At 56.3% G+C, this 26,311-nt stretch overlaps 2 protein-coding genes across 2 annotated transcripts in view; one reads left to right on the forward strand and one right to left on the reverse strand.

Annotated features, from left to right (window-relative positions):
• The window catches only part of SEMA4B (semaphorin 4B), a 31,197-nt gene extending 13,326 nt beyond the window's left edge, over positions 1 to 17,871 (forward strand). Inside the window, exons 4-16 of the mRNA XM_081831671.1 lie at positions 8,192 to 8,355; positions 8,517 to 8,579; positions 10,145 to 10,243; positions 10,938 to 11,049; positions 11,318 to 11,431; positions 11,571 to 11,722; positions 12,587 to 12,768; positions 12,891 to 13,041; positions 13,909 to 14,119; positions 14,202 to 14,317; positions 14,566 to 14,732; positions 15,855 to 15,940; positions 16,181 to 17,871. Coding sequence (XP_081687797.1) covers positions 8,192 to 8,355; positions 8,517 to 8,579; positions 10,145 to 10,243; positions 10,938 to 11,049; positions 11,318 to 11,431; positions 11,571 to 11,722; positions 12,587 to 12,768; positions 12,891 to 13,041; positions 13,909 to 14,119; positions 14,202 to 14,317; positions 14,566 to 14,732; positions 15,855 to 15,940; positions 16,181 to 16,923 — 2,360 coding nt within the window. The 3' untranslated portion in view covers positions 16,924 to 17,871. The remainder of the gene's footprint in view (positions 1 to 8,191; positions 8,356 to 8,516; positions 8,580 to 10,144; positions 10,244 to 10,937; positions 11,050 to 11,317; positions 11,432 to 11,570; positions 11,723 to 12,586; positions 12,769 to 12,890; positions 13,042 to 13,908; positions 14,120 to 14,201; positions 14,318 to 14,565; positions 14,733 to 15,854; positions 15,941 to 16,180) is intronic.
• Positions 17,872 to 18,482: 611 nt separating this feature from the next.
• Positions 18,483 to 21,954, reverse strand: CIB1 (calcium and integrin binding 1). The gene is made up of 7 exons (XM_081831672.1): positions 21,764 to 21,954; positions 21,600 to 21,634; positions 20,389 to 20,497; positions 19,428 to 19,578; positions 19,162 to 19,280; positions 19,001 to 19,089; positions 18,483 to 18,744 (listed from the first exon to the last, which is right to left on the reverse strand). The coding sequence occupies exons 1-7, from the start codon at positions 21,812 to 21,814 to the stop codon at positions 18,723 to 18,725; spliced, it is 576 nt and encodes a 191-aa protein (XP_081687798.1). The 5' UTR covers positions 21,815 to 21,954; the 3' UTR covers positions 18,483 to 18,722.
• Positions 21,955 to 26,311: the final 4,357 nt, after the last annotated feature.

Genomic DNA, 26,311 nt, shown 5'->3' on the forward strand with positions numbered 1-26,311 from the left:
AGAGGTGTGAAGGGGAAGTGACGGGCGCAGAGAGGGGGCCCTCGCCCAGCTGGGGATTCAGGAAGGCCTCCTGGAGGAGGTGAAACCAAGCTGAGTCTCAGGATGAGTAGGAATTGGTGAGAAGGAAGGGCGTTGCAGGCCTTGAGTAAAGGCGAGAGAAATAGGACCTGGAGTTGCAGCTTGGTGTCACTCAGTTGAAGCAGGGGAGGGAGATGTGGCGAGGGCTGGCGAGTTTGGGGCTTGGACAGTGGGGCACATTGAGGTTGTCCATACCTGATGGACCAGGACAGTTCCCCGAGAGCCCTGTGGCTGCAGCACAGAGGCTGGGCTGGGGGCAGGGGCCTGTTGAGGGGCTGTGGTGGTATCCCAGGCGGGAAAGGGTGGTGGCCTGGCTCAGGACTGTGGTAGCAAATGGGATAGATTTGGCAAGTATTAAGGAGGGAAAATTGGCAGAATTTGGTTATGGATGGGATGTCCGTGGGGTGAAGGAGAGGGAGGAAGGAACCTGTCCAGGTTTCCAGTGGGTGACGCAGGGCACGAGAGCCCAAGCCGAAGGGGGCGGTGGTGGGCGGTGGTCATGGCCAGTCTCCCGCTGGATGGAAGATCTGCACTGATGGCGAGATTTGGGGTTTGCCAGTGTCTGGATCGTTGAAGCGATGGGTGTGGGTGTGTGATCTCGAGGCCAAGGGCAGACCCCAGGGAACAACATGAAAGAGCAGACTCCAGAGCGACGGCAGTTAGGTTAATGACACAGACGCTAGAGCTGCCAGCCCCGGTTCCAATCCCGGCTCCACCACTCTTCCTAACTGGCTGATTGCAGGCAGCTCTCCCCTGAAAACCTCAGGTGGTCAGGCCTCCTTCACAACCTCCTTGCCAAGACTCCATGCATTCAATCCGTTGAAAACGTGTAGTAGATGCTCCGGTAAATTAGCTCTTGGAGGGATGGAGGCCCAGGAGGAGTGGCAGGGCGACGGGAAGTGACCCTTGAGGCCACTGTGGCCCACACCTATGGGACAGGGGGCCTCCACCAGGCCGGGTGCTGCAGGCCATGCCCTTCAGTGTCTGAAGGTTGGCAGTGAGGTGATGCCTGGCCCCTGGCGAGTGTGGGGCTGGTTGAGGCCTGACTCCCAGTCGGGGTGAGTGGGAGGTGAGGAATGGAGACAGCTCTGGGCGGCTCTTCTCTTCAGGAGTTTGGCTGCAAAGGAGAGTAGGGAGGCACATAGATTTCTAGGCTGAATATTGAAGGAAAAAAACGGCTTTCTGAGAGGCAGAGGTTGACAACACGGGACTTGGCCTTGGAGGAGATAGGGAGGCAGTGGGAAATTGAGGTTGTCCATACCTGATGGTCCCAGTTTCTTTTTTTTTTTTTGTAAAGATTTTATTTATTATTTATTTGACAGAGAGAGAGACAGCGAGAGAGGGAACACAAGCAGGGGGAGTGGGAGAGGGAGAAGCAGGCTTCCCGCGGAGCAGGGAGCCCGATGCGGGGCTCGATCCCAGGACCCTGGGATATGACCTGAGCCGAAGGCAGACGCTTAACGACTGAGCCACCCAGGCGCCCCCGGTCCCAGTTTCTTCAGAAAACAGGAGACGTGTGTGAGAGGAGGAAGGTGGACTCTTGGGCAGTCGGGAGAGGGGTTATTAGGGAACAGAGGAGCTGCCCTTGGTCCTGGTGGAGGGGACGCTCCCGAGGTGATGACAGCTCATGACAGGTCCTGGGTTAGGGTACCCGGGGTGGGGGCTGCCTTTGAGGGGTGAGGGGCCACCTGGTGATTCTGGCAGGAGCTCTTGGCCCACTCGCTGGAAGCCATAGGCGCGGCCATTTGGGAAGTGGGCTTCCCTAAGTGTGCCTGCCCCAGGAACAGGGGATGCTTCTAGGCTGGGTTCCCTTGACTTCTTACCTCTTTCTTGGTTACCCCAGCATAGGGAGGACTTTTGGCCCACAGCCCCTCTCGCCCTGCAGAGAGTAATCCTTCCCTGCTTGGGGGCTTGGCCCGGTAGCCGCCTGGTGACAGTTGTTGGGCCCACCGCTTCTGGCCCCTCGGGCTGCCCTGCCCCAGCACTTGGGCGGGGCGGTGTAGAGGCAGGATGTGCGTCCCGGGTGGCTGACGTGCCCTCATTTGCTGCTGAGTCAGTAGTCCTGCCCTAGGAGTGGTGCTCCTGCAGGTACAAGTGGGTCCAGGAGTCCAGTGTGACGCCTTGGGGAGGAAGAGGTGCTCTCACGGAGCCTCTTGGGAGGCTCCCAGGGACTTGTCCTGGGGCCCAGACCCCTCTCTGGGGACTTTGTGATTGGAGCTGAGGGGCAGCCAGCTGCCTCCCTGCCTTGGGGGCACCTTCCTGGCTCTTCACAGAGAAGCTGGCATTTTCTGGCCTCATCCTGCTGGGGCCTGCGGGGGGCAGGATGTTAGGGCCAGGTCAGCGTCAGCCGTGGTGCCAGGAGCCACCAGGGAGAGAAAGCTGGGGTGGTGCTCTGAGTCACGGCCCTGCTGCAGCTCGCTGGTTCGGCTGGGTGGGGACCCTGCTGAGCCCGATTCCTGTCTCACCCCAGAGAGCTCCAAGCTTCCGGCTGAGTCACAGGGAAGGGGAGAAGCTCTAGCTGAGGCTGGGGGCTGAGTTGTTCCCGCATCACTTCCCGCAGAGAGAGCCCCAGGCCCCGGGGGGTGGGGGGGAGTGGGGCCCTGCAGGTCGCTCGGACGGGCCCCGTCCAGCGTGCCCTCTCCAAGGAGGCAGCCCCAGGCCAGCCCCTGTGCTACCTTCCTGGAGCCCCGGGGAAGCCACCAGCTCAGGCCTGCCCAGGGTGGATAGAAAGGTTTCATCCGCCTGGGAAAACCGGCCACAGCCTCAGGCAGACCAGTTTGCTCCCTACTGGCCCAACCCGCTGGGTAGAGGATGTGGGGGATGTGTGAGCAGCACAGGCTGCCCAGGAGAGCACACGAGTCGCCCTCTCTGCCACACGGAGAGCAGCCTAGAAGCTAAGACTGCCCCCGAGGTGTGCTGACACCCCCTCCCAGTCACCTCTACACGAAAAGCAGCCCGGAGCAAACCCACAAGCCCGGACAGGCCCCGTGGTAGGGCGTGCAGACGCGCGCGCGCGCGCACGCACACGCACGCGCACGCACACACCTCAGGCAGGGCCCACCCAGACGTCTGTGCCGTGACTCTGGAGGTGACCCCAGGCACCTGGGCAGGGACGCCACTCAGAACACCGCGCGGGGGGGGGGGGGGCGGCAGGATCCCGCTCAGGCACCCAGCACGTGCCTGCGACACCCATCCGGCGGCAGAGCGGATGCGCTCTGGGCGGGAGAGCCCCGCGTGACCAGGTGCGGACCTGGGTTAGGAATCGCCCTGCGTGAGTTTTTTTAACCCTGAGGACGAGGGAGGCCCAGCTCCTCCAAACAGCCCTGCTCCGCTGGCAGCCCTCGCTGGGCTGGATTTTCCTGCAGGGCTTTTGGATTTTGTTTTTGATCCACTCAAGTGTTGATCGTGTGCCAGACCCCGTGCCAGCACTCGGCTAACGTGTGCAAAGTTGTTCAGAGTAAAGCGCTCGGTAAATGTGGGTTATTATGTACGTTGTTATTTACATACATAATCTAATTTCTTCTCATAACAACCCTATGAGGAAAGGTGCTATTATCCCCATTTTACAGATAAGGAAAGTGAGGCTCCAAGATGTTAAGTGGCTTGTCCTGGTGGCAAACAGCCGGTAAGCGACAGAGGCAGCCTTTGAGCCCAGGTCTCAGACTCCCGAGCCTGTACTCTTAATCTCTGTCTCGTCAAGACTCCCAGTTGGGAAGCCAGCCCCCCCGGGCCGGGGGGTACCACGGGGGAGCAAGGCCTTCAGGACGCCACGGCGTTGGTCTGAGAGGCTCGGGGCAGGGGGACAAAGGGGGAGAATGCGCAGAAGGGGAAGGTGTGGTGCCAGGGGCCCCCTCGCCCCCTTCCGTCCCTTTGCCCTTGCCCTTGGCTGTACTCGCAGTATGAGCAGAGGAGGTGCGGCGGGGCGGGTACCGGGGCCACTGACGCCCTGGCTGTCCTTCCAGCCTGGCTGTGCTCTGTCTACGTGACCCTTGGCAGGTTTCCACTCCCTCCCAGGCCTGAGTAGGGCTGAGCGGCCCCCTGGACGGCACCTTATCTCTGACCCTCAGCATGTCTGTGTCTGGATGGATTCCAAGTGTGGCCTCCTGCCTAGACTTCCAGCCCACCCTGGGGAGATGCCCCTGCTGTGCGGGCAGATAAGCATTGGCAAGTTTGAGCCCGCCCTTGCTTTTGGAGACCCACGAAGGGGGTGTGGAAGGCGTTGGCCTGCGTCTCGGGGACTCCTCCTCGTGAGGCCGCTGGGGGCTGTATTCTCCCCATTATCCCCGGGATGTGTGTGAGACAGCCAAAGGTCAGTGACCCGGCGTGCGCTGCCCTCCAGAGGACCTACACGGTGCTCTTCAGAGGGTGCTCCGTGCGCCTCCCACTTGAGAATCACCTGGGAGCTCGTCGGATGGCACGTTGTCAGGCCATCCCGGGTCGGCGGCAGCAGCACCCCTAGGGCAGGCCTGGACCCGGACGGAGATCAGGCCTTTTGGGTGATTTTGCTGCATCCTGCCGGTGGCCGACCAGGGGTTCTTCGGGAAGGAGACCTCTTGAGCCAGCCTTCCACCACAGCTGCTTTTGTGCTGTGGGGTTTTGTGTAAGTTGCCTGGTCTCTCTAAAGTTTGGTTCCTTCCTCTGTAAGGCTTTGTAAGCCATCGTAGGGCAGTCATTGGCCTGCAGGGGTTAATACCCTCCTGGGTGTGGATCTGTGCTGGCCGGCCGGAGGGGTCTCTTCAGGGGGGTGACTTCCTAGGAGCAGAGCATGAAAAGGTCAGGCTGCTTGTTCCAAAAGGTCATCAGCACACAGTGCAAGCAACACGATTGGGCCCCATTGTGTTTGGAAATTTTGTGGTTGACAGAAGTGGGGGATTAGAACTAGAAACTTTCGGGGCGCCTGGGTGGCTCAGTTGGTTGGGCGACTGCCTTCGGCTCAGGTCATGATCCCGGAGTCCCGGGATCGAGTCCCGCATCGGGCTCCCTGCTCGGCGGGGAGCCTGCTTCTCCCTCTGACCCTCCTCCCTCTCATGCTCTCTCTCATTCTCTCTCTCGCAAATAAATAAAATCTTAAAAAAAAAAAAGAACTAGAAACTTTCTTTGGGCTTCCCAGCGTGTAGAGTGCTGATAGGTGGTGAGGAGTTGGGAACTGGGGGCGGAAGACCTAGAGTCTCATGCAGTTCTGGACTTAATAGCTCAAAGAGAGGCCTCGACCCCTATGGTTTCAGTTCCGCAGTTTGGGCTCTGGATGTGAGGCGTGACTTTCCCCATGAATTCCCAGTGCTCCCGCGCTCCCCCCCCCACCCCGCCCAAGTTCTGACTTTGCTTCTAGAGCATGACAAGACTCCCAGCTGCAGAGCCACACACATTCCCCCATTGATTGCTGCACTGGTCACCTTGCGTCCTCATCTTCCCTCACCAGGAGATATTGTGGGGAGCGGCCTTGGGAGCTCTGTCATCCTGTTTGCTGGCAGGATGCTATCCATCCCATGTCCCATTGGCTTTGCTAGGACGTCCCACCTGTGGGCTTCCTTCAGCATTAGTGGCTAGGCAAAAGGCCTAGCTTCTCCAGAATGGCTGCCGTGTGTTCCTTCTCTTGGACAGCAAGAACAGGGTCACTTCATTTCCCTTTTCTCCTCAGCCACCAGGAGGCTCGGCATTAAAGCCACAGCCCATCTCTAGTAGCTGTGTGAAGAGCTCTTCTGACCTGCCTGTGTGAATATGCCCTTACTCTCCGGTTTAGGTGTTTTCCTTGGATTTGTGGGGTTTTTTTTTCCCCTCTGTTCTTGATCTTAGTGTTTATGTTTCACTACGTTCTTTTCTTTGTTTTGTTGCCCTTTGTGGAACCAGGCTGGGGGTATGTAAAAACACTCACCATGTAAAAGCACACGAAGCTGTCTTCACAAGTGCTTTGTTGGCATGTTGCTCCTTTTGCTCCCTTAGCTTCATGAGACCGTGTCTGTTTGCGTGGTCATAATCTATTGGTCAGATAGGAGATACCTGAGGCCGGGCAGGGTGGCTCATTTCTGCTTGTTTTTCTTTTCTTATCAGCTGCTTCGAATTTTTTAAATAATTTTCTTCAAACCCATTAGTTGCTCAAGGCACAGATGGTACCCTGGTTGGACAGATATGTGCGTTTTTCTTTTTTTTCCTTCTATTTCTTTCGCATTACACAAGAGTAACCTGCTAATTATAGAATCCAAACATGATAAGTAAAAAGGAAAAAAAAAAAATTACCTATACTCCCACCAGGGATAACAGTTTTCAGCATTTTGTGATTCATCCTCCTGGATATTTTTTTTCCCTTTTTTTTGTTTTTCCTTTTTCTGTTTATACTTTTCCCACAAAAAATAAGATCTAACTAGACACTGGTTTTTTTTTTTTCCTTTAAGATTTTATTTATTTGACAGAGAGAGTACAGCAGGGGGAGCGGCAGGGAGAGGGAGAAGCAGGCTCCCGCTGAGCAGAGAGCCTGATGTAGGGCTCGATACCAGGACCCTGGAATCATGACCTGAGCTGAAGGCAGACGCTTCACCCACTGAGCCACCCAGGCGCCCCTAGACATACTGTTTTTTTTTTTTTTAAAGATTTTATTTATTTTTCAACAGAGAGAGAGAGACAGTGAGAGAGGGAACACAAGCAGGGGGAGTGGGAGAGGGAGAAGCAGGCTTCCCGCGGAGCAGGCAGCCCGATGCGGGGCTCGATCCCAGGACCCTGGGACCATGACCTGAGCCGAAGGCAGACGCTTAACGACTGAGCCACCCAGGCGCCCCTAGACATACCGTTTTATAACCATCTTCACTTGGTGGTAATTAGAATCTTCCCTGTTACTATGTATTTTATAACAATGAAAGGTATTTCAAGTTTATATCCAGGATACACGCACATAATTCGTTTTTAAGCGTGAAAGTACTTACTGTGAAAAGTGACCAATGCCTCTGTCATCCCCAGCCCCAGGCCTGGTTAAAGGGACGGCTTTTAAATCAGACTTTTTGTTGGTACAGTGGTTTCCTCCGTATACTTAAGTAAAATGCTTGCACTACCATTGCTTGGCTTACGTGATTTACTGATTTGCTGCTGAGAAAAAGGCGGCTTTCCATCACGTCCATCAGCCTTCCCCACCTCCTGCAGACATTTTTGTGCCACTATATTGGGTTGCCTCTGTAATTTAAAATATTATCCTGAGGGGTGCCTGGCTGGCTCGGTTGGTAGAGCATGTGACTCTTGATCTTGGGGTCATGAGTTCAGGCCCCACGTTGGGGGTAGAGGTTACTAAAAAAATAAAGAAACTTAAAAAAATTTTTTTTTTATACTTAAACCTCAGTTTCTTATTCCATTAACCATTGATAATATCTTGTGACCCTCTTTGCTCTCCCAAGGAGATAGAGACTCCATTTTTTCCTTAACAACCCTGGTACCCAGCATCACAGCGTCTCTCTGTTGTACATTGAGGTCAAGTTTGCATTCTGTTTTATAACCATAAATCTTCGATGAGTGACTGTGAGCTGGTACTGCGAGGTAAAGACCAGCGCCCCGCATTTGCTTCCCTCGGCCCTCGTAAATCTTTTGCTGCGGGACCAGGGTGGGGTGGGCCGTCCTCACAGGTCCTTCTCCTTGGATCTGATGCTTCTCAAGGAGGGTGTTAAATGTCCTTTCTTTTCTTTTATTACATGCTCAGAACCCACCACTTTATATTTTAGTTTGCTTCACATTTGACCATGTTTTTCTTGTTTAATTTTGTTTGCTTGTTTTCCTGGTGTTTCTAATACAACATCATTTTTACCGGCTGCATCATATCCCATGGAGTGCAGTGTTAATGGCGTCTTTTCATCTCGTCCCCTGTGGTTGGACACTTAGGTTGTTGCCCATTTTTCACTAATGTGAATGGCGCTATAATAAATGTTCTTTTACATTCATCTTTGTGCATTTGTTTCTAACATAATGTATGAGAGTCCAGGAATGCTGTTCCCCTTTCAGCCTAATCCGCCCGTCCCCAGCTCCTTGCCATGCGCTGCCTTCCCCACTTCTCTTCAGATCGGCCCGTTCTCGAGGTTGGTGGGAGACGTGTCTGGTGGGAGGCGTGGGCCCCAGGGAATGTCCGTCTTCCTCTCCCCAGGCTCCCGAGAGCGGCCATTCCTCAGATTTGGAGTGGAAAACGTCTCCAACTACACGGCCCTTCTGCTGAGCAGGGATGGCAAGACTCTGTATGTGGGCGCCCGAGAGGCCCTCTTTGCTCTCAACACCAGCACCAGCTTCCTGCCTGGCGGGGTGTACCAGGAGGTGAGAAGGTGCCTGGGGCTGGCTAGGCTGGGCAGAGGATGGCAGAGGGGCAGATGGATGGAAAGACCGACCTTCTGGGTGTGAAGATGCTGCAAATGGGAGAAGAGGGGCTGGGCGCACCCCCCATTCCCACCTGCGCACCCCCTTCTCCCGTTCTGCAGCTGCCGTGGAGCGCGGACGCCGAGAGGAGACAGCAGTGCAGCTTCAAGGGCAAGGACCCGCGGGTGAGCTAGCACCTGGAGGCCGCTCGGGCCGAGCGAGGGATGGAGAGAGGTGCACCGGCCCGAGCGTGGAGGCAGGATGTGGGAGCGGTGTAGCCAGCTGCGGCTTCAGAGATGGCCACACCTGTGTTTGGCCCTATACCTAACTCTCTCTGTGACCTGGGACAAGTAGATTGGCCTCTCGGAGCCTTAGTGTCCCCACTTGTAAAATGGGGATAATGAGGCCTGTCTCACAGGACTTGGGGTGAGGATTCAGTGAGCTAATACGTGTAGGGCACCTGGCACCTAATCAGAACCAAATGAAGCCGGCTTCCAGCAAGAGCAATGACTGGGTATCCCCCCGCGGATGGGGTGCTAGAGCAGGTCTGACCGATCCTGGTGTGGTTTTGGCCGGACTGCTGGGTGTGGGATTTTGTCCAGCCTGGGGTTCTGCTGGAGAGTGTGGAGCACTTTCCACTGTTCCCGGAGACCTCTTGTCCTGCATGTAGCAGGAGGTAGCTGAGGTGAAGGCGAAAGAGCCCCAGACTTGAGGTCAGACGCAGGTTCGAGTCCTGACTGCCCCGACCTCTTAATGGACAAACGTTTATCAAGCACGTGCTCTGTGCTCAAGTCCTTTTAGACACTGGCAATACAGTTGTGAAAAAGAAGGAAGAACAACAGGCCAAACACAGCCACTTGAACCAGGTAGTCAGGCCACACCTCATTAAGAAAGTGACATTTGCGTCAGGACTAGACGTTGCTGAGGGAGTTGGCCGTGGGATACCTGGAGAACGGGCAGGACTGGACTGACTCTGAGCGAGGTGTTTGGGGAACCACCGGAGGGCTGGGCAGGGGAGCGCCATGGTTGGCATGTGTTTTAAAAGGGTCGCTCTGGCTGCCGTGGCGGAGGGTGACTTCTGTGGGGACACAGGGAGGGAGCCCAGTGAGGGGGACCAGACCAGGGTGGCACCAGTCAAGGGAGTGAGAAATGGCCAGATTCCGGATGTAGTTTAAGGATGGGCCCACCAGGGCTTCCTGACGGGAAATGGGGGATGTGTGAGAGAGGAGTCGGGGCTGACCTCCAGGTTTGGAGCCTGAGCAGCTGAAAGGGGAAAGGTCTCAGAGGATAAAGTTTTGGGCAAAAAATCAGATGCTTGGTTGGAGACACCGCTAGACGCCCTTGCAGAGGCGATCCATGAATCTGGGGTCCAGGGTCCTGCTCTGGGCTGTGGCTTACCTCACCAGGCAGGTGGGGAGGACCAGAGGTTTTCACTGAGGTTCCGAAAAAGACCTTCAGGGGGCAAAGACCACCTAAGGGGAGGGATTCTGTGCCTTCACTCCCAGACTGAAAGGAAGTTTCCGGAACGCAGAACTAGCCGAGCCCCCAGGCCCCCCTCCCGTGCACATGCTCCTTGGTCCTCAGTGTACTCTGCCCCGGGACGCTGCTGGGTTCTCATTTGCCCTGGGATATGAGGAGCTCCAGAGAGCAGAAGCTTTCCCCACGCGCCCCGCACACACTGGTGGTGAGCGCTTGGCGGTGCCCCCTGGTGGCCTGCTTGGGCCTGACATCCTCCTCCCTCCTTCCCCAGCGCGACTGTCAAAACTACATCAAGATCCTCCTGCCACTCAACAGTACTCACCTGTTCACCTGCGGCACGGCGGCCTTCAGCCCCGTGTGCACCTACATCGTGAGTGCCCCTCTCTGCCCAGGCTCGCCTGGGGCTGGCCTGGCAGCGGCCCCTCTCTCTGCACTGGGCGCTGTTCCCCAGCACTGATCCCGGGCCCAGGGCAGGGCCCAGGGCGTAGCTTCTAGGGAGCAGTAGGTCTGAGAGCCCTGAGGCCCAGCCCCAGATCTGGTGGCCGGGTTGGCTGGCAGCGGGGTGGGGGCAGGGGGCAGAGAGGGGTGCAAGAGAACACCCCCGGGCACAAAGGTCCTGGCCAGGCCAGGACTCACACCCTCTCTTGCTTCCTCGAGCTCTCCCCTGCCCTCACTCAGTTCCACAGCCCACCTCCCCGACCCCTCCTCACACACACTCACTCCTGGTTTCTGTTTTACCCACACCTTAGCAGAGGGTGGCATTTTGAGGCAGTGGATTGGAGCACTGCCTTTGGAGTCAGTCAGACCAGGTGTGAATCATGTTGCCACCCCTTCTGAGTCCTGTCATGTCTCTCCTGTGGTCACTGGGACTAGTAATGCCCACCGCAGAGGGTCCCTGCCAGACGGTGCCCACGACTGCGCCCTGGGTGCAGAGATGAGGAGGAGGGCCTGCCTCCCCTCTCGCCCCCCACAGAGCAGCTTTCTCTGGCACACCCGCCTCCTTTCCCTCCAAGCCCACCCATTTCCTGGCGTGCACCTGACCTCTTCCATCTGCTTCCCTGCAGAATGTGGAGAACTTCACTTTGGCACAGGACGAGGTGGGGCACATCCTCCTGGAAGATGGCAAGGGCCGTTGTCCCTTTGACCCCAATTTTAAGTCCACAGCCCTGGTGGTTGGTGAGTGTTGGGGGCAGAGTGACAGAATGAGTTCAGCAAGGCTCCGTGTGGGGGTGGGAAGGTGGGCAGCCTAGGTCCCAGGCCTGAGCTGGTGGGTCCCTGCCATGCTGAGTCCCAGGGGGCACAGAGTGGCCCTTGGCTGCCCTTGGGTTTGGCTTTTCCCAGTTCCCACTCCCTTCCCTGTCCACCTCAGGCGAGATAGGCAGTGCTGGGGTCACTCAGGGCCATGTGCTGAGGGGCCATTCCCATGGGAATGTTCTCTTGGCAGATGGTGAGCTCTATACCGGAACAGTCAGCAGCTTCCAAGGGAATGACCCGGCCATCTCCCGGAGCCAAAGCCTCCGCCCCACCAAGACCGAGAGCTCCCTCAACTGGCTCCAAGGTGAAATCCTCCCCACACACCCAGTGGGCAGTCCCCAGAGCCCAGGGAGGGGCACGCTCTCCCCTCAGGGCCAGGCCAAGAACAATCTCTCTCCTGTCTGGGATTCCCAGGCTGACTACACTCCTCATTGGTCCCACAGACCCAGCGTTTGTGGCCTCGGCCTATATTCCCGAGAGCCTGGGCAGCTTGGAAGGGGACGATGACAAGATCTACTTCTTCTTCAGCGAGACTGGCCAGGAGTTTGAGTTCTTTGAGAACACCATCGTGTCCCGCGTCGCCCGCATCTGCAAGGTGAGGGGGCCGGGCTGCCCCAGAGACCCTGAAGGCTCCCCCGGTGCAGGATCAGGAAACACCAGGAGGCCTCCTCTGTCCTCCAGGAGGAACAGCTTGGCTAACTGCTTTTCTCTCTGTCCTTTTAAATTAAAATAGCTCTCATGTTTTTTCCTATTTAAGAAAATGCAGAAAAGTACACACAAAAACCACTTACAGTAGAAAGAGGCAGTGTAATATCACGACAGAGAGCGGAGACTCAAGCCAGGCTGCCCCAGTTCCGACCCCACCGGTCCTGTGACCTTGGGCAAGTCCCGTGCCCTTTCAGTTAGCGTCCCCATCTGTTCAGTGGGCATAATAAGACCTGCCTCAGACTTATGTGGGCTAAATCCATCCCCAGAAAGCTTTTAGGAGTGTGCTAGGCAAAAACTAAATGTTGACTGTTAGCGTCAGCATTCTCCTGCCGCACCACAGATGATTAGAATATTCCTTGATATTCTATTTCCTTTTTTTGGTATATGTGTAAATAGGTAGGTATTTATAGAATTAAAAAGCTATTTACAAGCAAGAGTTCTGCAGTGTGGGTATTCAGGTTCCCTGCTCTTGGGGAATCATGACCTCCTTCCCTGTGTGTAGGCAGGCTCCCGTCTGTCCGTTTCCGCGTACTCTGCAGTAAGGAGGGCACCCTCGTTTACTTGGCCAGCCTCCCGGTGATGGGACCTGGACCCCGCTTTCATGTCTTCCTGATTCTAAATGGAACTCCGCCCTGGCTGTGGCTTGCCCCTCCGGGTGTCTGTGTAGCTACCACTGCGGAGGGGCCGCAAGGAGCCCCAGGTTCCCCCCGGCGGCCCGTGCGTATGCCCAGCCTCTCTCTCCCTCCCCCAGGGGGACGAGGGCGGTGAGCGGGTCCTGCAGCAGCGCTGGACGTCCTTCCTGAAGGCCCAGCTGCTGTGCTCGCGGCCAGACGACGGCTTCCCGTTCAATGTGCTGCAGGATGTCTTCACGCTGAGCCCCAGCCCGCAGGACTGGCATGACACCCTGTTCTATGGGGTCTTCACATCCCAGTGGTACAGCCCCCCGGGACCTAACTGGAGATGGGAGGGTGGGGGATGCCTGGGACTGGGGCCCAAGACCTGGCCGCATCCCGCGCCCCAGGGCTCCTGGGTTCATCCAGCCACTTCCTTTGTAGGCACAGGGGGACCACAGAGGGCTCTGCCGTCTGCGTCTTCACCATGAAGGACGTGCAGAATGCCTTCAGCGGCCTCTACAAGGAGGTGAACCGTGAGACCCAGCAGTGGTACACGGTGACCCACCCAGTGCCCACACCCCGGCCCGGAGCGGTGAGTACTAGCTGCTTGGCAGCATGGCTCCCCACGCCCGGTTGGCTTCTCTGAGTCTGTTTTCTCATCCTGGACGTGGGGGCCAAAGCCCAGGCCTGCTTGTCTTACTGGGTTGGACGTGGCTGTGAATGTTGGAATGGCTGAAACCTGCCTCAGGGTGAGCCGGTGTGCTCCCGTCCCAGCACTTAAGTGTGCGCTCTTGTCATTGTCCCTTCACTCGTGCCTCTCCCCTACTCAGCTGTGGGCTCCTTATCTAGGGAGTGACGGAGTGGCCTGGCCATGGGGGCATCTTCCTTCTGTCCTTCCAGCCTCATGGACTCCCTCCCAAAGCAGACCTTGAAACAAGGATATGAGTGTCAGCAGCTGATGTGGGAGGTGACTCCAGGAAGCACTATGAGGGAACAGGAAAGTGAGAGGGGGGAGCAGCCAAGGAAGAGTGTCACTGAGCTGTTCCCGTCATGGGCATCTGGGCCTTACTTCCCTGGGGCCCCAAGAGAGCACCCTCTGACCCCTGCACTAGGAAACCCGGCCAGCCAGGGCTTCCTTCGAGCACTGGCAAAAGGAGCATGAAGGGTGGTCATGCTTCTTGAGGCCTGGGTGAGGGTGAGGGGCCTGGGCAGGAAGGCGGAACCCTGCCAGCCAGGGCCCCTGGGTGCCCCATATCCAGGCTTTGCCCTTGGGCCTCCAGATCAGTGTGTTGGCTCCATGCAGAACCAGGTGACGGGCCATGGCTTCCGGGGGGTGGGCAGATACCCGTCCTGCGCACCGGGGTGGGCAGGGCCAGCAGTCCTGGCCGCGTCTCCAGGCTCCCCTCCTGCGTGCTGCCCTAAGCAGCCCTCCACCTCACGCGGCCGCCTCTTCCTTCAGTGCATCACCAACAGTGCCCGGGAGAGGAGGATCACCTCATCCCTGCAACTCCCAGACCGTGTGCTGAACTTCCTCAAGGACCACTTCCTGATGGACGGGCAGGTCCGCAGCCACCTCCTGCTGCTGCAGCCCCGGGCCCGCTACCAGCGTGTGGCCGTCCACCGTGTGCCTGGCCTGCACCGCACCTATGATGTGCTCTTCCTGGGCACCGGTGAGTGCCGACGGCAGGGCAGGTTCGGGGTCGAGGGGCCCCGGCTGTTGGGATGTGGGTCTGAGTGCCGTCCGTGTTCCAGGTGATGGCCGGCTGCACAAGGCGGTGGCCGTGGGCTCCCGGGTGCACATCATTGAGGAGCTCCAGATCTTCCCACCGGGACAGCCCGTCCAGAACCTGCTCCTGGACGCCACCAGGGTGAGCTGGAGGAGGAGCCAGGGGAGCGTGCTCGGCTGCCCCTCTGCCATGGACTGGCGGGCCCCGGCCAGCTTTTCCTCCCTGGCGCCAGCAGGATGGAGAGATCCAGGCTCGTGGCATAAGGCAGCAGAAAGCGGGGTGCCCGGGAGCATGAGAGGAGGCTCCTTGGGGAGTGGCCGGGTGCAGCTGTGGGTGGTGGCCCTGGCCTCCCGCTCCTGCCCCTCATCCCCGTGTCCGTGTCCGTACAGGGACTGCTCTACGCTGCCGCGTCCTCCGGCGTGGTCCAGGTGCCCGTCGCCAACTGCAGCCTGTACCAGAGCTGTGGGGACTGCGTCCTCGCCCGGGACCCCTACTGCGCTTGGAGCAGTTCCAGATGCAGACACATCAGCCTCTACCGGTCTGAGACGGCCTCCAGGTGAGAGCTCCTGCCGGCCCTGCCCACCTGTCCGTCGCTGTGCACTGGGCCTCGGGGCACCTTCTCTAGGTCCTCTGTAGAAGCCCCAAGCAGCCTCCTTTGTGGCCACGGTCAGCACGATTAGGAACTGGCTCCCCTCTGACTCTCAGAAGTGTTCCGGTTTGGGCCGTAAATGTTTGCCTTACCCAGCTGTAGAGCCGGGGACCTCGTCTGGTAAAGTATGAAGTGCCACGGCTCTGAGAAGCTTTGCAGGAGATTGTGGATTGGCATGTGAATGTGTTCAACGAAAAATAAGAGCTACGTGACAATCCATTAACAAACCGATTAAAAATCGCTTTCAGAAGCACTAAATTGGGTTTGTAAGATGTTCGTATAGAACACTTGAAAAGTAGAGGTAAACAAAACAAAAACTATCCCGAATCCCACCACCTAGAGAGAACTGCAGTGAGATTTTGATACATACCCTCCCGGGTTTTTCTATATATATGTGTGATAAACAAAAATACGTGTATTTTAAATAAAAATGGACTCTGTCCCATTCGTAGCATCCTTGCTTCACACACAGACCTGGTGCCAGTTTTATATTTCAAAGAATCCCATTTGAGCACACGCGTGTGCACCTGGAAGGACACGCCCAAACTGCCACCTGTCACGATCACCACCGGCTGGTAGATGGTGTGGACTCCTGTAGTGTTTTCAGCGTTTGTACTTGGTTGAGTTTTTTTAGGTTTTGTGAGTGTATCACGGATTACTTTTATTCTTTATTATGTTTTATTAAGCAAGTGCGTGCATGTGCATTGCTTTAAAAGAGAGACATGCGTATAGATCCAGCTGTCCTTCCAGAAAGGTCCATGTTGCTTTTGTAGTGCAGGGAAGTATTATAGTGAATTGTGTTTGAAATAAATACTGTGTAGACAGAGGAGATGTTGGTTCAGACCCTGCAAGGCAGTCAGCCTGGGGAAACCACCTGCCTTTGACTCGGGCTTCGGGCCCGGCGCTCCCTGAGCCCCAGGCCCTTGCGGGGCTGCAGGGCCAGAGAAGCGCCATGTGCTGCACTGGGGATGGGGCCAAGCGGGTGCATGGTGGTTTCCTGGCCTCTCTCTGACTCTCTCTGGTCCTCAGGCCATGGATCCAGGACATTGAGGGGGCTAACACCAGGGATCTCTGCAATACTTCCTCACCCGGGCCCCGGTCTTCTGTACTAACAGGTAAGTGGCCCTGAGAAGGCTTGGAGCTGAGGGGGGGGCCGGGTCTGCTGAGAAAGCCCCCGCAGGCAGTGGTGGGTGTAAATGCCTTTCCTCACGACCTCGTCCCAGACTCCGAGTCGCCAGAGTTGCGCATCGTGGCACAAGGAGGGCGGTCCCGAGAGAGGTGGGGTGAGCCTGGGGCTCCTGTGGATGCCGGTCCGCCCCCCGTTACCCTGGGCTGCTTCTCTCGTCTGTCCGTAGGTGGGAAGCGATGTGAGCAAGTCTACTTCCAGCCCAACACGGTGAACACCTTGGCCTGCCCCCTCCTCTCCAACCTAGCCACCCGGCTCTGGCTGCACAATGGTCTCCCTGTCAATGCCTCAGCCTCCTGCCGTGTGTTGCCCACTGGGGACCTGCTGCTGGTGGGCAGCCAGCAGGAACTGGGGGTGTTCCAGTGCTGGTCCCTGGAGGAGGGCTTCCGGCAGCTGGTGGCCTGTTACTACCCAAAGGTGGTGGACGACGTGCTGGCAGAGCGAGCCGACCGCAGCGGCAGCATGCCCATCGTCATCAGCACGTCCCGGGTGAGCGCGCCAGCGGGCGGCAAGGCCAGCTGGGGTGTAGACAAGTCCTACTGGACCGAGTTCCTGGTGATGTGCACGCTCTTTGTGTTCGCCGTGGTGCTCTTCATTTTATTCTTCCTCTATCGGCACCGGGGTGGCATGAAGGTCTTCCTGAAGCAGGGCGAGTGTACCAGTGTGCACCCCAAGGCCCGCCCCGTGGCGCTGCCACCCGAGACCCGGCCGCTGAACGGCGTAGGCCCCCCTAGCACCCCACTCGACCACCGGGGCTACCAGGCCCTGTCAGATAGCTCCCCGGCGCCCCGCGTCTTCACCGAGTCAGAGAAGCGGCCGCTCAGCATCCAGGACAGCTTTGTGGAGGTGTCCCCGGTGTGCCCCCGGCCCCGGGTCCGCCTGGGCTCTGAGATCCGGGACTCCGTGGTATGAGAGCACACTTCTCGAGGGGTCCACCCTGGCTTCCGAGGCCGTGAGTGCTCAGAGGGGGCCAGCCGGACCGCTGCGCCTCGGGGAACATGACCGTGGCGCCCGGGGTCGGGGCTGATGGAGCCCGCGGGCCTGCTGCTCCTCGGCCAAGTAGCGCGGCCCCCTCCGACCGACCGACCGACCGACCGACCGCCGTGGCCTGGGAGAGCCCGGTTGCAAATGGGGGCCTGCCTGGAAGGGCAGAACAGTGCTCCTTGTGTAAAACTGAGCCCTTTGTTTAAAAAACAATTGCAAATGTGAAGCGATTGAGAAGAACAGCACATCACAGAGCTCCATGGGCGCGAACAGCCGCGCCGCGGGGCCTCAGAGGCATGGCCGACTCACCCAGAGTGCTTGAGACAGAGCTGGCCATCCCCACCAGCTGGCCTCTTCCACCTTCTGCCTTACCCTGCTGCCACCGGCTGCCCCTCGTCCCCCAGAAGCAGGGGCTGGCTCGGGCTCCGTGGGTCCTGCCTTGCCGGCTGGCCGACTTATTACATTTATCATCCCGTCACCTCAGGGACCCGAGGGCCACGCTGCCACCGCAGCTGTCACAAGGCCTTGGGCTCAGATTCACCTGCTGGACCTTTCCGGCCTGTATCAGGCTGTGGCCACGTGCGAGAGGGGCAGCGTGAGCCCAGGAGAGAGTTTAGGACGATGGACGCCTTTCCCTTGAAGTCAAGGAAGAGACTGTTGCCTGCCTTCCTCCATCCCAGCCTTCGAACCCATCCACCCTGGACTCCTCCCCAGAGCCCAGCCCCCGGTTCATCCCCTCTACCTGCCTGCTCCCCCTCTGAGGGGTATTGACACTGCCCTACACAGGAACCCCGAGTTTATGTGGGTTTTATATTTTTTTTTATAAGAGGCACTTTACTTTTTTTTTTAAATAAAATCTAAAGAACAGAAACAGAATCATGGCCCTTCCTCTCAAAAGACTCCTCCTTTTTTGAGGTTGGCCCAGTTCTCTGAATTTTGAGGAGTTCTGAGCCTCCACTTTCCAGGGGCTAGTGGGCCAGAGCCATCCTGGCCTGGCCGACTCCCATCTCCCAGGGGAGTGTGGTCCTAAAGGTGGGAAGTTTAATGCACTGATGGGAGGGGCAAGGAATTCATTCGTTTTCCCTCAACCCCTTTACTCTGCACCTCCCCCAGTTCAGTTCAGGGTGGGAGCACAGAGGACCAGAGGTTTTGTTCATGTTTTTTGGGTTTTGTTTTTTTCTTTAATTTAAAAAATGTTTATTTTTTTAAATGATCATACAGTGAAATTGGCAGTGGGTTTTTCTTTTGGCACACAGTTGTCTAAATTTTTACATGTGTGGAAATTCTGTAAGCACCACCAGCATCAGGATATAGCGTTCCATCTGTCAGGCTACCCCTTCCTGCTCACACCCTCGCGAGGGGAGGGCCGGGTGGGCTACAGTCTGACTTCCTGCTGGCCCTTTAGATCCTGTTCTTTCCAGTATGACCGAAGGCTTCTGGAAGTCCAGTCCTTCCTCATACCAATGTTTCTAGTATCACGCAAAGGGTCAAAACGTCTAAACCTTTATTATAGATCAGTAGAACACAAACAGAGCGATGACAATGACAGAAGGAGAGAGGCCCTGGTCTGGAGGGGCCTTCCCTGCCTGGAGCAGGACCACACGGTGCCAGCTCTGGGCTAGGCCAGCTTGGCCGGCCCTGGCAACACAGGCATGACCTCGGCCACAGCTCAGCAGTGGAAAGGCTCTCTGATGGGGTGCTCGCTGGGACACACGCCATGGCTCCTGTCACAGGACGATCTTAAAGGAGCTGAACAAGAGAAGAGTGGGTCAGGTTTTCTGCTGAAAGAGGAGGGGAGGGGCTAACCCCAAACTTGCCCACATCTTCCCTCAGACCCTTTGGAATGGGCTGTCCCACGTCTGTCCCTCCCCTTTGGAAGAGCTACCCTGAGACCCTGAGAGGAACTGGGGCTTTCCCAGCCCGGCTGCTGCCGCGCATCCTGACATCCCAGACCCAGGTGCAGCAGATGGGGACCCAGAACGAGGGGGAACCGCTACCGTCCTACCTGGCGAAGTCCGGTGAACGGGAGATGATGTGCTGAAACTCTGAGAGGTTGATGGTGCCATCCCTATCAATGTCGGACTCTTCCAGGATCTGGGGAAGGGAGAGCTTCAGACCTAGTCCCAGCCCTTCCCTCTGGCTCCCTGGCCCGGCCCAGCTACTCACGTTGTCAATGAGCTGTTTCATCTCTGAAGCACTAAGACGAGTGTCCTCACCCTGTCCTGTGAGGCAGTTCACGAGGTGACTCAGGTCTTCCCGGTTCAAGGTTCCATCATCATCAAAGTCTAGAGACAGACACAGGAAGCCAGAAAGAATGTGGTCAGGGGGAGCCTCCAGGCTCCACAGACGGCCCCCAGGTCCCGAGCGGTACACCACCACCAAGACCGTGTGGGGACAGGCCTGTGTCCCGCCAAGCTGCTCCTGGCTCTCACCGAAGATGCGGAAGGCATAGTGGGACTTGATGTCTGGAGTCGCTGTGTCACTGAACACACTGAGGAGGTCCAGGAAGTCCTCGAAACTCAGGCTGTCCCTGGCTGGGGATGTGGAGAAGACCCTGCAGATTCGCTCCTTGAAGGGGTTGGCCTAGGCAAGAGAGCCTTGTGTGAAGGCCACAGGTGCAGCCCAGGTCACACAGTCCTCAAACCCTACCAGGAACTGGAGGAAGCAGGTCACAGTACCCGCTCCATGAGCTCAGGCTCACAGGAGAGAAGGATCAGTCTTTTAGGGCCAGCATGGAGGGCAGGAGGACCACCTGACTTGGGGAAGGGACAGGGATGGCTTCCTGTGAGTCAGTTTAACCCAAAGGCAGGCCTAGGGGCAGAGAAGGAAGATGAAAGCATCCTAAGCAAAGAGAACAAGATGGGCTGGTTACTTGAAAACACACTTACTTGAACGCTCACTGTGTTATAGGCACTAGGCCAAGCGCTTTGCATAAAAATTTTCACAGTCGGGCGCCCTGGGTGTCTCAGTCAGCTGTCAGACTCTTGATTTCCGCTCAGGGTGGTGAGATGGAGCCCCTCGTCAGGCTCCGTGTGGGGTCGGCTTGTCCCTCTCCCTGCCCTTCCCCCGACTCTCTCTCCCAAATAAGTAAGAATCTTTAAAAAATTTTTTTCACAGCAACCCTACGGAGAGGCAATCAGCCTCTGGAATGGGTTTCTCAAACTTGAATAAGGTAGCTCAACTCCTTTTAAAGGACAAAACTTCTTTGACTCTCCAAGAATGTGTCCAAGAATCCCAGTTTGCAAAACACCACTCTAGTTCATTCCACTGGGTGATTTTGGTAAAGCCCTTATCCCCAGGAAATCAGGGCTAAATGGAGAGAAGACCAGAATGGGGACCAGTGACCACATGATCTTCGAGACAAACTGCAGAGGGAGGGTGGGGGACTGGCACCTTGAGCTCTGGAAGGCTGAGGATCTGCTCCAAGGACACTCGTATCTGCAGTGACTCCTCCACACTCCGGTGCTCTGGGGGGAGCAACTCACAAAACCGCTTGTGGGCTCTGGCAGAAGGAGAGGAACCTGTTGGCAAACCTTCCTGTGTGTATTACATCCCCACTCCTTGCCTTGTTACCCATTACAAACCAGGTGAGGAGCTAAGGCACATACACAGAACTTCTCAGTCATCAGGCATAAGCCAAAGGGAGACTACCCGTGTAGTCCCATATGTCACAAGACTATGGGCTGAGAGTGCATTCATGCCATGGGTATTTACTGAGGGCCTAAAGCATGCCAGGCACTGTCCTGGGCATTGGTTCTAGAGCTCCCTGAGGGATGGAGAGGCTGCAAAAGGAGCCAGAAGTTGGCCCTGAAAAACAGGGAGAAAAGAGTTTGAAATCTCTTTCCCATTTCACTCCAGGAATCTCCAGCAAAGCCTCCCCCTTTGTAGCAACTACCCTAAATGATCTCTTCCTCAGCCCTCACCTCCTTCCCACTGGGATTATTTTTGCCAAGGGAAGCCAAGGAATCTCCTCTCTCAAGTGCCTTGACCACAAAAAGCTGGCACGCGGCGAGGAAGGGGGTTCCGGCCCGAGTTCAAATCCTCTCACTTGGAGTGTAATCTTAGGCAAGTTACCAAACTTCTCTGAAACCTGTTTCGTTGTCCCGGCACCTCCCTCCTGAGGATTAAACTGGGTAACGCAGGCAACCACTTCGCACAGTTCCTGGCGCACGGAGAGTGCTCAGTAAGCGTTAACGGTTACCGTGTTGATTCAGATCAAGTCACCGGGAGCCAGGCTCCGGGTCGGCGAAGTCCGCGGAGAGCCACAGCAGCCCCTGCCGGGCTGGGGCAGGAAGTTCGGTTACGCAGAAACCCGCGGAGCGCAGGCCCCGGAGCGCCCAGCCGGGCCGAGGCTGCTAGGTGGCCCCCCGCGGTGCGCAGCGCGGGGGGGGGGGGGGCCCGAGCCGGCCGGGAGGGCGGGACCGGCGGAGGGCACTGCCCGGGGCTCGGGGCCCGGGCGCCACCTTCGGCTCGGCCGCGGACCGCAGGCGGGCCCCTGTCACTCCCTGTGGGGGGCCCTCAGTTTGCCCGTCTGTGGACAGAGCCCCCCACCCCCGACGCCGCCTCTAGAGGATCCGGGAGCTGAGGTTCGACACGGCACTTACAGGAGGATCTCCTGCTTGGTCAGGAACGTCAAGTCCTGGAAGGCAAAACGGGAGGGGTTCAGCGAGCCTCCCGGAGGCCGCGCCAGCTCTGTCGCCCGCCCCGGGACCCCGCTCCCCAGCGCAGGCCCGCGCGCAAACTCCCCGGGGACCGGCGTCCCGCGCACCTGGTACTCGGCCAACAGCTCCTTGCTCAGGCGACTGCCCGAGCCCCCCATCGTCGCGCCGCGCGCACAGCTCCGCCAACTTGCCTCGGGGCGCCGGCAACTTTTTCACTTCCGCCCTCGGGCCGCGTCACCGCCCCGTCCCCGCGGCAACCGCTCCTGGGGCCACCGCCCCCGGGCCCGCCCCCCTCCTTAAAGTGCCCAGGCGCTCCCGGCCCGGTTCCGCCGGCCGGCTCCCCGCTTCGGGCTGTCCGCGGCGAGCTGGAGGCGGGGCCCGGAGCGGGGCCGGACGCTCCGGGGCGGGGTCCAGGCTGCACGGCCCCGCCTCCTGGCTGGGCGGGACGAGCCCCGTCGCGTGCGAGCGGACTGGCTGCGCATGCGTTCGGGACGCCACAGCCTCGCCATGGCCCGGGTAGGCGCTTGCGGCAAGTGTCGCGTTGCGTCGTTCTCCACTGCTGTCGGTGGTGGCGGCAGCCTTGGGCGCGCCAGGGGCCCAAGGGAGGTACCTGGAGCCTGGAAATCCGGGAAAGCTCGAGACTCGCTACGTGGCCGAAGGCGGCCAAGCCGCGCATTGGCGCGGCGACGACTTTTTCACCCAGACGCTGCCACTGCGCCCGCGCCGCCCGTGTTGCAGCCCGCATGCCACCTCCAGAAATGACCGGAATCTTGCGGCCCACTGAGGCTGTGCGCTGAGGGTCTGCAGACTGCGGGAGCCGTGCATAGTGATCTTCGATTTTCACAAGAGCCCTGCAAGGTAGGTTCCCATTTTACAAATGTGGAAAACAGGTCCGGGGGAAGGGTTCAACTGACTTGTTTAGGCTCCGGCATTTAGAAAGCGGTCACCCCAGTCTAAGGTTCTTCTCACGGCTTCCCAATCCTGTAGACCTCACTCGAGCCGACCCCGCGCCCAGAGCTCTTGTTCGCTCTTGTCGCCACTCAACCCCTAGGACAATGCTTGGCCCGGAGTAGGCTCTCAACAAACTGGATGCATGAATGCATGAACGAACCTCCACTATTCCAGAAGTTGAGGATCCCAAGCTGAGAGAGGAGGTGGAGGTGAGATTAATTCTTTTGTTTTCAGCTTTATTGATGTATAATTGACAACGTTGTAGGGATTAGTTCTTGATTCTCCTGATTCATTCTACTTGCTGATCTTTGTAAAGTCTAGATCTGATCATGGTGATTTGAGCTTAAAACTAATAAATGGTTAAAAACCGATATACTGGCCCTCTGAAATCTGACTTCAGCCTCTCTCTGCCCTCTCCTCTTGGCTTTCTGGGTTCCCGCCACAATGGGCTCTCTGTTCCTCTTCCATATTAGCCTCTGGGAGGCCTTTCCTGGTTCCCTAGAGTAGATTAGAAATCTTATACTTCCAGAAAAGCCTGTGCTTCTCCTTGACAGCACTGTCTCATGTTGGCAACTTATGTTTACTTGGGTGTTGATTGGGTTAATGTCCTCACCACCCCCATCCCCGCTAGACTGTAAGCTCCATGAAGAGCTACGAGAATCGTGATCTGCAAGATCTGATAGGTGGCAGTTGTTGAGTAAATGAGTGACCGTAGCTTCCCAAGCACTCAATAAGGTGTTCATCTGAGAGTGGCTTTAGGGAAGACTCACTATCTCAAATGGGAGTCCGACCATTGTGGAAATAATTCCGTTCCAAGAAATGGAGGCTGCAAAGCAGTGAGAACACCAAAACCAGTCAAAGTGAGTGGTTCCATCCCAACCTGATCCTCTTGACAGCAGGCTCTTTCTGTATAAGAAATCGGTTAGTATAATGATAGGCAAAGAACAGGAAGCTGTCATAGTGTCCCCTGTACTAGACTGAGGGGAGGGAGCACCGGCCAGCGAAGGCCAGTCCCTGGACTCTGTGGTGAGACTGTATCTCTTCGCAATGAAGATGTGGGAATTGGCCCTGTGCCATGGGGACCAGCTGTGACATAGATCTCTCCGCCACCTCACTCGGTGCTGAACCCTTCATTAAACAACCTTCTGGTTATAATTTTGCTTCCTGGTAGATTTTTGTACAGAGGAGGGACTATACTGATTAGCCAATAGGAACATTTCGTGCTCTTTGGCGTGTTTCTCACTATACGTTGTTGAATAGGCATTCTGAGTCTGCTTTGCTGTCCTGTCTGTGCTTGACCAGCTCTTGAAACAGTGTGAAACTGAGTTGCTGAAATACTTTTTTTTTTTTAATTTAAATTCAGTTAACCAACGTATAGTGCATCAGCTAATATACTTTTAAAAACAGCTTCTAGTGTTTCTTGTTGTGAAATTATTTTATTTCTTAGTTGGAGCTCTTCAAGTTTTGTTCATAACTACCAACTCTTGGATTTGAATTCCACTTTTTTTTTTTTTCCCCAAGACATCTTTTCCCTATTTATAATATTATTTCCTTCTTCCTGTTTCCCCTGGGACACGAGGTAGGAGAGCCACACCAGGTTTCCCCGAGGGGGTGACATTTGATCTGAGACCTGAAGGGGTCAGCCCTGTGAAGAAAATCTGGGAAAAGGGTATATTGTAGGCAGGAAGCACAGAAAGCAAGGCCCTGAGCTGGAACAAGTTCAGTAAGTGAGGAGCAGAGTAGGCGAGGGGAAGAGTGGAATGAGAGGAGGCGAACGAGGGAGGCACACCTAAGCCTTATGGACTTTATTCTAGGGGCTCAAGGTCACATCCCTAGTGAGTCATAGAGCAGGAATTCAAACACCTGGTCAGCCAGTAAGGCTTGATCTCTCACCTTTGTCCCAGGATGATACCCAACTCAACAAGCTTGTTGTGAAGGTAGGTCACCTGAGAGAACTTAGAAAGCCCCCAGCCATGCCTGGCACAAGATAAACATGTGACCAGTGCTCCCTTGTTCCTGGTTTTCATGGAAAGGTTTGATCCTCTCACGTGGTCACTGCTGATTGATCACTGTAAGGTAATTCTTCTTTATTCACAGGTAATGCTTTGTGCCTACTAGCTCACTTTAATGTAAATATGACTGTGCCCACTTTCTATTGATCCATATGTCTTTGCTCGTATTTTTAGCCTCCTGGTATCATCTTGGTCCTGGGTCCTTGGTCCTAGCCCTTGGCTTAAAATGTTATTCCATATTTGTATCTAATCCACCCTTACCCTTGACCTCCACGTTTGACTGTCAGCTGCCTGTACCACTTCTCAGATGCTCAGGCTGCATCTCAAGCTCAGTAATCAGAACTGAACTCTCGATCCCCCCCTTCTTCTAATCAATCTACTCCCACCCCCACCCCGCCCTCAGCTCCTCCATCTCTCTAAAGGCCACTACGGTGTACCTCGTTCCTGAAGCTGAGACCCCCCCCAGGTCTTCCTGGTGCCTCAGTCCCCCTAGCCAGCTTGTCAGCAGGCCCTGTTGGCTTGGCCTTCCAAACAGGACCCGCGTCCCCTGCTCTCTGTCGCCGTTCCCACCTGTGCCGTCCAGTCACCCTCTCGCTCACCTGGCCATCAGAGTTGCCTCCCAAATGGTCTCCTTCCCCTTTGCTCCCCTACATCCCCCTTCCACACGGCAGTCTGAAAAAAGTTTATGAAGTATCACATGGTGCTTGCTTCTGCTTAGAACCTGCCAGTGATTCCTTATTCCATTTAGAATAAAACCCAGGCGCCTGAGCATGATGCATAAGGGCCTGCAGCGAATCTGGCCCCTGCTTTCCTCTCCAGCCTCGTTTGCCCCCCTCCCCTTGTTGGCCATGCTCTAGTTAACACTGGCCTTTCTGTTCTCGGAACAGGCCAAACACCTGCCTGACTCAGACCTTGGACTTGAGCTTCCTTTCCTAGAACACATTTTCCTTGGCTCCTCATTGCAGGTGTCCGCTCATTTTGCATGTCTTTGCTCAGCTGTCCCCTCAGAGAGCTGTAACCCCGCCCTATTCTTGAAGTACAATGCCCTGGTCCCACGTTTTATTAGTTATCCTTTATCGTATCACATGTTTGTTTTCCACAGAATGCCAATACCATGAGCAGTTAACATGTTCATTTCGCTCCTTGTCTGACTCTACCACGGGACGTAAGTTCCATGACAATAGGGGCCCTTTTCATCTTATTCGCTACTGTGCCCTCATTGCCTCATACGTAGCGGTTACTTTTTTTTTTTTTTAAGATTTTATTTATTTATTTGAGAGAGAGAGAGCACAAGAGGGGGGAGGGTCAGAGGGAGAAACAGACTCCCCACTGAGCAGGGAGCCTGATCCTGATCTGGGACTCCAGGATCATGACCTGAGCTGAAGGCAGTCGCTTAACCAACTGAGCCACCAGGTGCCCCACTTTTTTTTTTTTTTTTGGTAAAGATTTATTTTATTTTTTATTTTATTATTATTTTTTAAGATTTTTAAATTTATTTATTTGACAGAGAGAGACACGGTGAGAGAGGGAACACAAGCAGGGGGAGAGGGAGAGGGAGAAGCAGGCTTCCCGCAGAGCAGGGAGCCCAATGCGGGGCTCGATCCCAGGACCCTGGGATCATGACCCGAGCCGAAGGCAGACGCCCAACAACTAAGCCACCCAGGCACCCCTATTTTATTTTTTTAAGATCTT

This window comes from Leptonychotes weddellii, chromosome 9, assembly GCF_054177405.1.
Source record: "Leptonychotes weddellii isolate Sample4059 chromosome 9, ASM5417740v2, whole genome shotgun sequence".
NCBI classification, from domain to species: domain Eukaryota; kingdom Metazoa; phylum Chordata; class Mammalia; order Carnivora; family Phocidae; genus Leptonychotes; species Leptonychotes weddellii.

Coding starts and splice junctions, on each gene's coding strand:
- CIB1 (XM_081831672.1), bottom strand. CDS start 21,814: ATGGGGGGCTCGGGCAGTCGCCTGAGCAAGGAGCTGTTGGCCGAGTAC. Junction 19,090..19,161: donor TGAAACAGCTCATTGACAAC/GTGAGTAGCTGG, acceptor TCCCTTCCCCAG/ATCCTGGAAGAGTCCGACAT. Junction 18,745..19,000: donor CGTTCACCGGACTTCGCCAG/GTAGGACGGTAG, acceptor TCTCTTGTTCAG/CTCCTTTAAGATCGTCCTGT.